The sequence below is a fragment of the Solanum pennellii genome, chromosome 10 (genome assembly GCF_001406875.1).
Source record: "Solanum pennellii chromosome 10, SPENNV200".
NCBI lineage: Eukaryota > Viridiplantae > Streptophyta > Magnoliopsida > Solanales > Solanaceae > Solanum > Solanum pennellii.
In genome coordinates, this window is record NC_028646.1 from 39,585,509 (window position 1) to 39,596,164 (window position 10,656).

Sequence of the window (10,656 nt, forward strand, 5' to 3'; positions counted from 1 at the left end):
ATCCTTTTTCTTCCACCTATGGATTAAAAATGAATATCCTTTTTCTTCCACCTATGGATTAAAAATGTCCTTCCGATCCACCTATTTGGATTTAAAAAATGTCAAATTTAAGTCTAAAGTTACCACTCCTTTTAAGCTGATGTATCATAAATTAATTTTTTTTCATTAAATATGTGACATTATTTTAATTGATCCACATCTTATTGTTTAGACGCCTTTTAAATAGTTAGTTATTGTGATTCATAATATGTTTTATGTAATTTTCAGATAATAGTATGGTATTCCCTCTTAACACAAGTTCTTGATTGATTTATCAAAATGGGGTTTATAAGATATTGAAGAGAAAGATGTGGAACTAGCTTCAATTGAGCAGTGGTTTAAGCTTGGGCAAGAACATCAAAAGAGGCAACAGGGAAAAGAAAAAGATATACTAAAAGCATGACTGTAAGAGGACTGCAGCAATATAAGTAGTCCTAACTATGGAATTCATTTTAAAAGTTCAGCCTCGAATATTTTCCTGATAGCCAAAGTAATCTCACGTAAATCAGTGATTCATGAAGATTTGGAAGCGAAGGCAAGAATTTGAGAAGAGAGACCTTCCGCATCATCCTATAACAGTTAAACGCCTTTGTAGTGGACATGGCTATGCTCATGATCAGACTTGCATTTAAGCCGTCTTCATTTTTGGCTTCAATCAAACACTAAATGCTTATTAAATTCTCAGGCTGCAAAATTGAATTGATGACTTACTTCGTCAACCACCTAGGCTTGACTTGTTACTTTTTTCCTGACTATTCTTTTTCTCCGAGCCTTAGGCACTGGTGATTCCCCCTCAGAAGCTATGCCAGTCTGACCCTGTTTGATCCCAAGAAGCCCAAGCCCTGAAACTATGGCATTCTTGGACAAGAACCATTTTGAAGAAGGCTGATCAAGACCCTCAGTGGGTCTACTATAAGCCTTCAAGACATCATCTGAATGGGCCAGTGGATCCACCTCCACACCGAGCCACGCTAGTCTTGATGCCTCTCCTACTCGAACATTCAAGACCCTGCATACATTTGACTGATTATTAAGCAGTAAAAATCAAATCCAATGAGCACCAAAATTAACCCTCTTAATTCTAAAGCACTGCATCCTTCTAACCTTCAGTACTTGGGATGACAGAAAATACGTTTCTATAATCAACGCTAATCTAGTTTAACAGACACTAAGATGGTTCAGACTGACATTTAAGCACTATCGGAAGAATCAACAAATACAATAAGTGTGAATCAAAAACGGCATGGAACACGCTCCTATTTTTCCACTCAAAAAATTATATCATGCCCTTTTTCCTTTTATCATTATTCATTTGTGTTAAGGCTGCAAAAAGAATCCTATTCTCTCTAAAAAGACCTTGCATATGCTACCACCATTCAAACAGTTAGTAAGCTTAAATGTACTACTAAACGTGAACTGTAGTTGATGAATGAAGTTTGCACTTGCTGAAAAATGAAGAAAAAAGAACTTGCATATGCTACCACCATTTATTTACTGACAGTATACCTCAGGGCAGTGCTGAAGAAGAGAGCCACTCCAATAACATCAAAGTGGTTAACTACAGCTCTGTCAAATCCACACAATAGCTGATAACGCAGGTTTGCATAAAGACCAAGGAAGGCACCATAACCAAGGGCATTACTGCTCACAGATGGTACTGTCACCGACAACCTAGCAAAGAGTAGTAGCAAAAGAGATTTAGACAAGAACATAAGGTGTTAATCAGTGGTATTTTTACCTTTATAAAATTAAACGGGAAATTGAATTGCCAAGTATCCCAACCAATATCTACCTTCCCTTCTTTCTAGTGACAACAAGATTCGATACAGCCCCTTGGAAAGCCCCTGTAGTGAGACCAACCAAACAGAGCTCTGCAGCCTTATAGAAAAAGGACTGAATTCTCTTTTGCAAGTCGAATTCTCTTAGTGGATAACTCTTTTCAAAGACATTGTTTGGAAGCTTCTGTAATGTGTTTTGCAAATCAAACTGGAATGTGTTCCCATATGAACGACAAGGAGCAAGCGACCAAACAACAATAGCATTGCAAGCCGTTACAGTAAGCACATTAAGAAGGGCAAGATCCCACTCCTGCTTTATCCTAGAAAGAAAAAAGGAATTTGTTTAATATCCTGCATGCACTTTTTAATGATTTTTATCTCCTTTAACTGAATAAGTATACCTCTCCTTACGGTTTTTGATCTCCCACCAAACTGAGCAACCAATTGTACTGGCTTGCTCTAGAAGCAGTTTGTATAAAAATGCCGGATCTGCAATCATCCTGTGTTACATATTCATAGAAAATCCGGCAATTAGAAGCATCAATCTAAATCTGGATAACTTTTTGAATGGCTATGACATTTATAGAAAGAAAAGATTTATTCACTACCAGCATATCAAAAACATGGAGGTGCCAAAGAAATACCCTGAGTGTACCAAAATTAGGGTAAGAAGGGTGAGGTTTTGGATGTTCAGACTTGCCTCTGCTATTACACAAGCAGCTTGCCATATAAAGCTAAAGCTTGTCTCAAGCAATTATTTTTCCTGAGATCTTTTGCGAGCTCAGTTTCTGCATGGGAAATCATAGCAGCTCAATTGGTTGGCCACCTGAACTTTCACTTTGTTGGTGAGGATTCGATTCCCATCTTGTTATCCCCTCTAACATTTTCGCTTCCCCGACCCCGTTTTTAAAAAAAAAATATTAAAAGAGCTCAGTCCTTACGCAGATATCTATTCTTCTCCCTTTTCTCTCTCTTCCACACAAAAAATAACAAATTGTTGAACCAAATTTGATTATTAATTCCCCATAAATTCAACAACAATAATCAAGGAGAAGAAAATTCTCCAGTTAATAGAAGTTTCTTGAAACAGAAGCAATCCCGGCGGAGATGAGCAGGACTTCCACAGCTCAGTGTAAGTTTGAGATTGCAAATGACAGAACTTCATTAAAATTGGTTCATTCCTGCCATGTTAACAGATAACAACAACAATATCCAGTGCAATCGCATAGGTGGGATACGCAAACCTTATCTCAACCTCGTAGAGATAGAGAATTTTTTTGGAAGACCCTCAGCAGCTGAAGTAACGCATATCGAAGCATATGAAAAAGAACACACAGAAGTAGAGAAGACGACTAAAGTTAGACATATAACAGTGTAACTACACAACTATTTTGTCTCTGTTTATTTTGGTTCTTAAAAAAACAGTGTGTGCTCACTTCAATGAAGCGAGCGATTCACTTAAAGTGTAAAGCGGAGCCTTGTATCCTTTTTACGCTAAATGTTTCTGTGAAACCTGCTACCACCAAGCCTATCCCCAGGAAAATGAGACAGCGCTCACTACTATCCTAATGCACAGCCTCCATATTCTCTTATCTGAGGTCATGCCCTCAATTAGTTAAAGATGTGTCATGTCTGTCTAATCACCTCTATCCAATACTTCTTTGGCCAACCTCTACCTCTCCTTAAACCCACCAGTGCCAACCTCTCACAATGAGGCTCCACAGGGCATTAGGGCATCTTCTCTTCACATGCCTAAACCATCTCAGTCTTGCTTCCCTCATCTTGTCCACCACAAAAGTTATTCCCACCTTGTCTCAGGTTTCTAGTCTTGTCTCTTTTAGAAATGCCCACATATCGACCCCAGCATCCTCATTTCCGCTTCTTGTCCACTGAAGATGAGTTCTTAATTGACTAACACTTTGGCTCATACAATGTAGTCAGCATAACCACCACTCTGTAAAACTTAACTTTTGATTTTAGTGGTACATTCTTGTAATAGAGGACTCCGGAGGCAAGTTTTGTCGTCCATCCCAACAATACATTGTGCGACATCATCATCAAACTACTCTTTTCCTTGGATTAAAAACCCAAGATGGGGAATGGCCAATGTGGCAAGCTCCACTTCCATGCCAACCTCACGCTGTACTTCACCGAACTTGCACTCGAAGTAATCAGTTTTGGTCCTGCTCCACTTAAACTCTTTTAGACTCCAGGGTTTTTCTCCAAAACTCCAGCCTAGCTTTAACTCTGGTGTGAGTCTCATCAATTGGTACTATGTAGCTTGCAAATAACATACAGCATGGCACCTCACCTTTAGTATGACACAGCAGTTCATCCATCACCGCGGAATATAAAAACGGATTAAGTGTTGACCCATGCTGCAACTCCATCAAGACTGGCAAGTGCTCCGATCTGCCTTACCCAAGTCTCTTCAAGAATATGTTGTCTTCCTCATCTTTAATGCATTTCACTTGGTCTAAAGTTTAGAGCCTTCATCTCTCTGGCCTTGGCTAGCCTATACAAATTCTTATCCCTGCCTTTGTTCTCTAGTTCTACATATAAACATTTGAAAGTTGTCATTTTTGCCATTAATTGCAAACTTCATCTTCTTCCTCGTCATCTTATACAAATTTCCTGTTCACCCGCTTCTCCTCCTCTTAGCGCTCCACCAACTTTGCATAAGCTAACTTTTTCCTTTCACTTTTCTTTGGACTTCCCATTCCACCACTCATCAACTTGATGTCCACCAAAGTTGCCCCTCAAGACCCCAACACCTCTCACTTCTTCCTTGATGCAACCAATTGTCTTATCCCACATATTGTTTGCATCCCCAACTACTTCCATGTTCAGAGATGGTTATCAATATTATAGAAAAAAAAACGAATACACTATAGGAAAATAAAGGATAGAGAGAGATAGTCCAAAAGGAATACTTGCCTATTAGAGCAAGAGAGGAAAAACTAGGGACAACCGGAGAGGAAAAGCATGAGGGTGAGATTTCACAAGAAAGTGAGGCCGACGAGTTCCTGGACAGTGCCAATGAGTTGCATTTTTGGGTAGCAAAATGAAATTTTATGTTGCCAAGATCAATCTGGAAAAAAACCTGAGGAGCTGGGAGACTAAGGAAACCAAGAGAAATTGATTGGAGGTCATGTGGCTGCACATTGCTCTTGAGATGTGAAAATTAAAAACAAAAAGGCAAAACAAGCTAAATATATATTTGTTTGAAAATAAATGAACCAACTCCTCCAAAAAAAAAATTGAGGGTTTTCAAGCTCAATTCATCTAAAAATTGAGCATCAACTATGTTTGAGCTTCAACATGGGTTGAGTCATAAATAGACGAGCTACCCATGTTCTGTTAACAAATGCCTAAGCACATTAGCATCTCGGCTCAAAGCTTTCAAGCTTTTGGAAGAAAAGGACAAAATCCCCCTTCCCCTCCCCCTTCCTTCAATGAAACCACAAACGCAATATAAAAAGGATACAAATTCTGTCAATTACTCCCATTTCAAGATACAAAAAAGTCAAGAATGAAGCCACATTTGGGTATACACAAATTTTGAAGCTTTGCTAGTTGTTCCCAACTTGGATCATGCCTGCTTGCATCTGGTAGATTGTGTGGATAGAAAGGAATGTTAGGTTCTTTAAAGAACTAGTAGTTCTATCCAGAAAATTAGGATGAACTTTCTTAGGGTGTTCTATTTTTGGTGTAGGCAGAATTTGTGGGGGAAGTAGTTGATTTAGTTGACCAAATTGCCGATCTATTAGAATATAGGTTTTTGAACAGGGTTCTTTTTGTACCTTTTAGCTGATTTTGTAAAGATGTACGCTTAACACATTCTTTCTGGGGGTGTTTAAGTTTACTTGTTCAATAGTAATACAAATGTTACCTTCCTCAAAAAAAGAGTACAACCATAGTATCTTTATATCTTATTTAGATGAGCCATCTAAGAAGCAAAAAGTATGACCTCCGAGTAAGAAAATGCTTGTGAACAAACTTCTTTGCAACCTCACAGTAAAACTTGATAGGCTAGAACCCTAAAATTTCTAAATCAGCTAGCGGACAACAGTCTCAGTGTAGCACAAAGTAAAGAAGGGAACGGTCAGAATATAATCTTCAGAAAAAAAACAAAGGGACTGGGATATGGGCAGAGTTACTATTTTTTTTGTTCTTTCCTCAGTTCCAGATTTAAACAGTGAGAATTTAATTTTGGAGGGACAGCAGAGAGATGTTCCAATTCAGTGAAGTTGTGTTACTGCATGCCAGCAAAAGAAGCCAGCCAAGAAGCTTATGGGTCATTGAACAAGGTTTGGAGCTCTAAAGGCACCAGTGGACATGACTAGTTATCAGAGAAGCTTTGTCTAACTCAAGACAACTTGCAAAAGAGGGGCATACAACTAGTCAGCAAATGCTTTCTATGTGGAGGAGGAGAATCAGAATCTCACTTCTCAGATTTGGCATCAATGTTTTGAGCCTGAAATGAGTCATGCCTAATTCACCTGCTGATCTGTCACTACTGACACAAAAAAGGGCTTATCTAAGAAACTGAAAAAGACTTGGACTCCATATGTGCACGCATTTGGCGGTGCATTTTGAAGGAAAGAAATCGAAGACATTTTGAAGGAAACAGCAGCTCTGTATTGCTAATCAAAATCTAAATGTACACTTCTCATTTCGTTTTTGGTGTGAAGTGGAGCATAGATGATGCCAAACCCCTATTGCACTTCATCAATTTTTTTGTTTTTCTGGGGTTTCAATCGTCTTATCCCATTCCCCGTCCCGTATGGATGTAATTACAACACTTCTTAGTGTAAATTTTTACATCAACAAGACTTGCCCTTTTAGAAAAAAAAAACTACACAGAGATAAGGCTTTGATTAGCAAAGTAATTTCTCCAAAACCAGCTATCATACAAACGTTAAATAGTAGAAAGGCTTTTTCCAGAACTTTTGCCCTTTCCAAGTTTTCTGAGTAATGTGGTGGTGTAGTGCTGTATTTACCTTCCAATGAATGCCCTTGATAATCCTTGAGGAAGTGACCGCGAAATAAATCTAGCTGTTGTAGGTCTGGCATTAATGGCAAGAAATTTCACCATTTGAGCAGAGCTAACTAAACCCTGAATTAGAGGTACGACTAAAGTTAGACATATAACAATGCAACTACATAACTACATTAAATAAAGTAACTTGCCATTTCATAGGCTTGTCGAAGCCCAGCTGGTAAATCCATCATTGTCTTCTGCCACTCATTTAGCACCGCATCAACAAATTTCCGATCAAACAACTGCAAATATTATTGAGAAATTATGAGAGATACAATAATGCTGTAAATTTATTCCGTGAGTTAACAGAAACCATTTCCATCTTCAGAACTCTTACCTCTTGTAGTATCATTCTTCTCCTAAATAATCCACCCTCATCTCCCTCATCACCATCATCAAAGTCATCAAAGTAATCATCATCATCACCGTCATCGTCACCTCCATCACCACCACCATGATTTAAATTCTTTCCCATATTTCCACCTCCTCCTCCGGTTGAAATCTGTGATTTTGCACGACATTAGCCAAATTTTTCAACACCCAAAAGTCACCAGATTGTACCACAAAATCTACCACAAAAGTTGTTCAGGAAATAAACAGAAAACAAGGCTCTTAAACATGGGTGGGATATTGTCTCATCATATGAAGCAAGTTACATACCAAATTCACACAATATTCGCCAGTTGAAGCACATTACTTTTTATTTCTATAGTTGTGGTGTCCAGCCAGCTTTCGCACACCTCGACTAATTCCAGAACCTACCACCAGCAACAACTACCAAGTGACTCTTTCTACTATGGCTAGGACAAATGAGAAGAAATCACCTAGTGTTTTTAGTCTCCTAGGATTTGAATCTAAGGCCTCCTGATCCTTAACCCACTTCATTGATCAGTAGGTCACACCTTGGGTGCGAAAGCACATTAACTTTTTGACATGTTCATTTTGACAAAGGAGACGAACTAGAACCAAACAAGCTGAGAGATGCATTCTCTGAAGGCACATAACACACATCTAAGATGCTTTAATCATTTTCAGATTCAAGTATATTGGATGCATATTTTCACTTGTAGTAAGTTATATCTGATCAGTCTTTTTTAACTCTTAGCTCCTTGTTCTTTTGCAGAAAGCAAAATATAGAAACGGAAATTTTAACTTCCCTGGAAGCCACCTCTAATCTATCAGTAAGCAAGCAACACCAGGAAACTCACACCCGCAAGACTATTTATTCCTATAGAACAAGCAGCAACGAAAAAAACACATTTTGCTCAGCTACAAAATTTATTCTATAGCGAAAGCAATGTGTCTACACCTCAATTCTTTTTTTAGCAACACATCTGAAGGAAAACCACAAGCAAATACCAAGATGAAACTAGATAAGAATACAACAACAATTTCAGTTCCATTCGCATGGCCCAGCTCCACAACAATCAGATTTTGATATATGATCATCTGTGAAGAGCACTAGACACACCTTAAAAAGGCTTATGGTGCTCCAATGATAATATGATATGATAAATGATGTTCCTTCAGACAAGTGCAACAATCTCACAGTTTTGACTCAAACAAAACCTCTAACTCTACTACATGGGGGCTTTCTCAACACCGGACACCATCAATGCTGTTCTTCAGCTTCAGTGGTTAGCAGTGTTTTTAAAATGGAAGCACAAAAAGCAACATAGTCTATGGGACTATAAGCCAAAAGTGAGAAGTGAAAGCACACACTCCTAAAAGTGAAGCGCACTATTTACGAAATAAGATCAAGTACAATATACAAATAAATGTAGTGCTATCATAGTCCAATTGCAATTAAAATAACTAATTTCAACATCCAATAAGCAACAACGTTGTTACGAAATCAACTCCCCAACGTTGAGATTGACAGGACAGATCAGTTCATGTTGGGATCTCTTTGTGAGATTATTTGAAGCAGGCTTCTGTGAAGCTCATGGCTTCACCCGCAGAGCAATAAACCGTTGCTTTGCATCGCGGTTACCACAAAACGGTGACTTCTGATGACACTAGTGATTAGATTAGTAAAAGTTAGGTACCAAACACAATACATGAGTGGAAACCTCTGAAGCTGATATCCTTACAAGTTACATCAGATTAGAAAGTAGAAATTGATGTCAAATATTTGAAGTTGGAGTATCTTTACCACATAACCTTGTATATTTTATCCAACTTTGGTATAAACTCCAGATATATATCAAATATAAATAGCATACCACAAAATACAGCAGCACTACATCTCAATCCGAAGCTATATGGGTCAGCATAAGATTGACCAATATCCATTTCATTATTTTCAGGGCCGGTCATTCCGAAATTATTGACACCTTACAATATAGTGGAGAAATGGAAGTTTCTAGGAATATACAAGACCACAATTTTATTAAGAAAAGAAAAAAAGTAGAAGAAAATAATCAGTATGAAGGAAGGATAAAGCTGGTAAAGTCAATTATTTTGTTCACCTTTTCCCCGTAAAAAAATTGAAAAAGTAGTGATGCACAAACCTCAGGGCTAGACTGGGTCTGTTTCTGGGTCAAATTAAGTTTCGATTTCTCCAACGTAACTGCACCAAAAGCACCATATTTTCCCCCTCCTTTCATTACCGGGGCGGACATACTGGTAGAGGAGGACGATGATGGAGAATCAACCGACGGTGTAGCTTGAAAGCACCGCTCCAAACCGGCAATGGCATCGCCGTCGATGACCGGGGAAGTCGATGCCCTAATGACATTAATTTTACGGAGCGTCCCGCCGACCCGTAGAACTGGTCGCCGGATAACTATTGCCGGAAATAAGGGTTTAGTAGAAGTAGGGAGCAGTTGGGTATTTATGGGCATGATTTGAGCGGTTTGAAAAACAGAGTGAGACATTTGTGTTTAAATTTTCTCTCTCTGCTCCAAAGAGAAGGAAGGAACAATGAGGAAGCTGAGGTTTTGATACAATGCCAGACGCAAACCCAATCCAGAAACGCAGTCCACTCGGGTCAACTCGCCCAACTTCCTTACCCGTGTGACTACGCTCAATGAAATGGTTCCATCTATAATTATTTATATTATCTCAATTTTTCAAATATTTTATAATGTTCAAAAATCATATCGATTACCTTTTAATTGGTTCGATAAATTTTATATTTATTTTTTTTATTTTTAAAATATTACATCAAAATATATTATTATTAAAATATTTTTCATGCATATATGTTCTTAAAGAAACACTTTAATTCTTCACCAAGAAGTGAAGAATGTAAAACCTTGTTGCTGTATTTTTTTATATTAAACATTAAATAGGAGTGCTTCCATATATTTTGTCGTATTATTTGGTTCAGTATCTATTATAGTTCTTTTTTTCACTTTTAACCTAATTAATTAAAGACTAATTGAAGAGTAAAGACTCAAAATCGTTCAATCATCTAAGGTATACGATTTACGTTATATTTATATTTGAAAAAATGTTATAAAATGTATTTATATATTAAATTTAACATATAAAACATATTTACATACATGTAAGGTTATTTCGTTTGGTTCAAGTGTTTCTAGATTAAAAATATCATCCCAATTGTTCGGAACAGTTATACACTCAAATAAAAGTCAATAGTTTTATTTTGAGAAAATGGTCAAATAGCTCCTCATTATATGGTCGAATTCTCAACTACACACTTTAATTTTACGGGGAACCTATTACCCTCCTAAACTATTTAGAACTTAAATTATTACCTCCCTAATTGTTAATCTGGCAAAGGTGGTGTATTTCACTCTTTGAAAGAGTGAGGAACAAAATTAAATT

The 10,656-nt window shown here is 37.6% G+C and overlaps 1 protein-coding gene across 1 annotated transcript; it reads right to left on the reverse strand.

Moving 5' to 3' along the window:
• Positions 1-335: 335 nt before the first annotated feature.
• LOC107002364 (protein RETICULATA-RELATED 1, chloroplastic-like) lies at positions 336-9,740 on the reverse strand. Its single transcript, XM_015200349.2, has 8 exons — positions 9,375-9,740; positions 7,199-7,363; positions 7,011-7,103; positions 6,821-6,936; positions 2,219-2,317; positions 1,832-2,137; positions 1,546-1,710; positions 336-1,048 (listed from the first exon to the last, which is right to left on the reverse strand). The coding sequence occupies exons 1-8, from the start codon at positions 9,738-9,740 to the stop codon at positions 763-765; spliced, it is 1,596 nt and encodes a 531-aa protein (XP_015055835.1). The 3' UTR covers positions 336-762.
• Between the last annotated feature and the right edge of the window lie 916 nt (positions 9,741-10,656).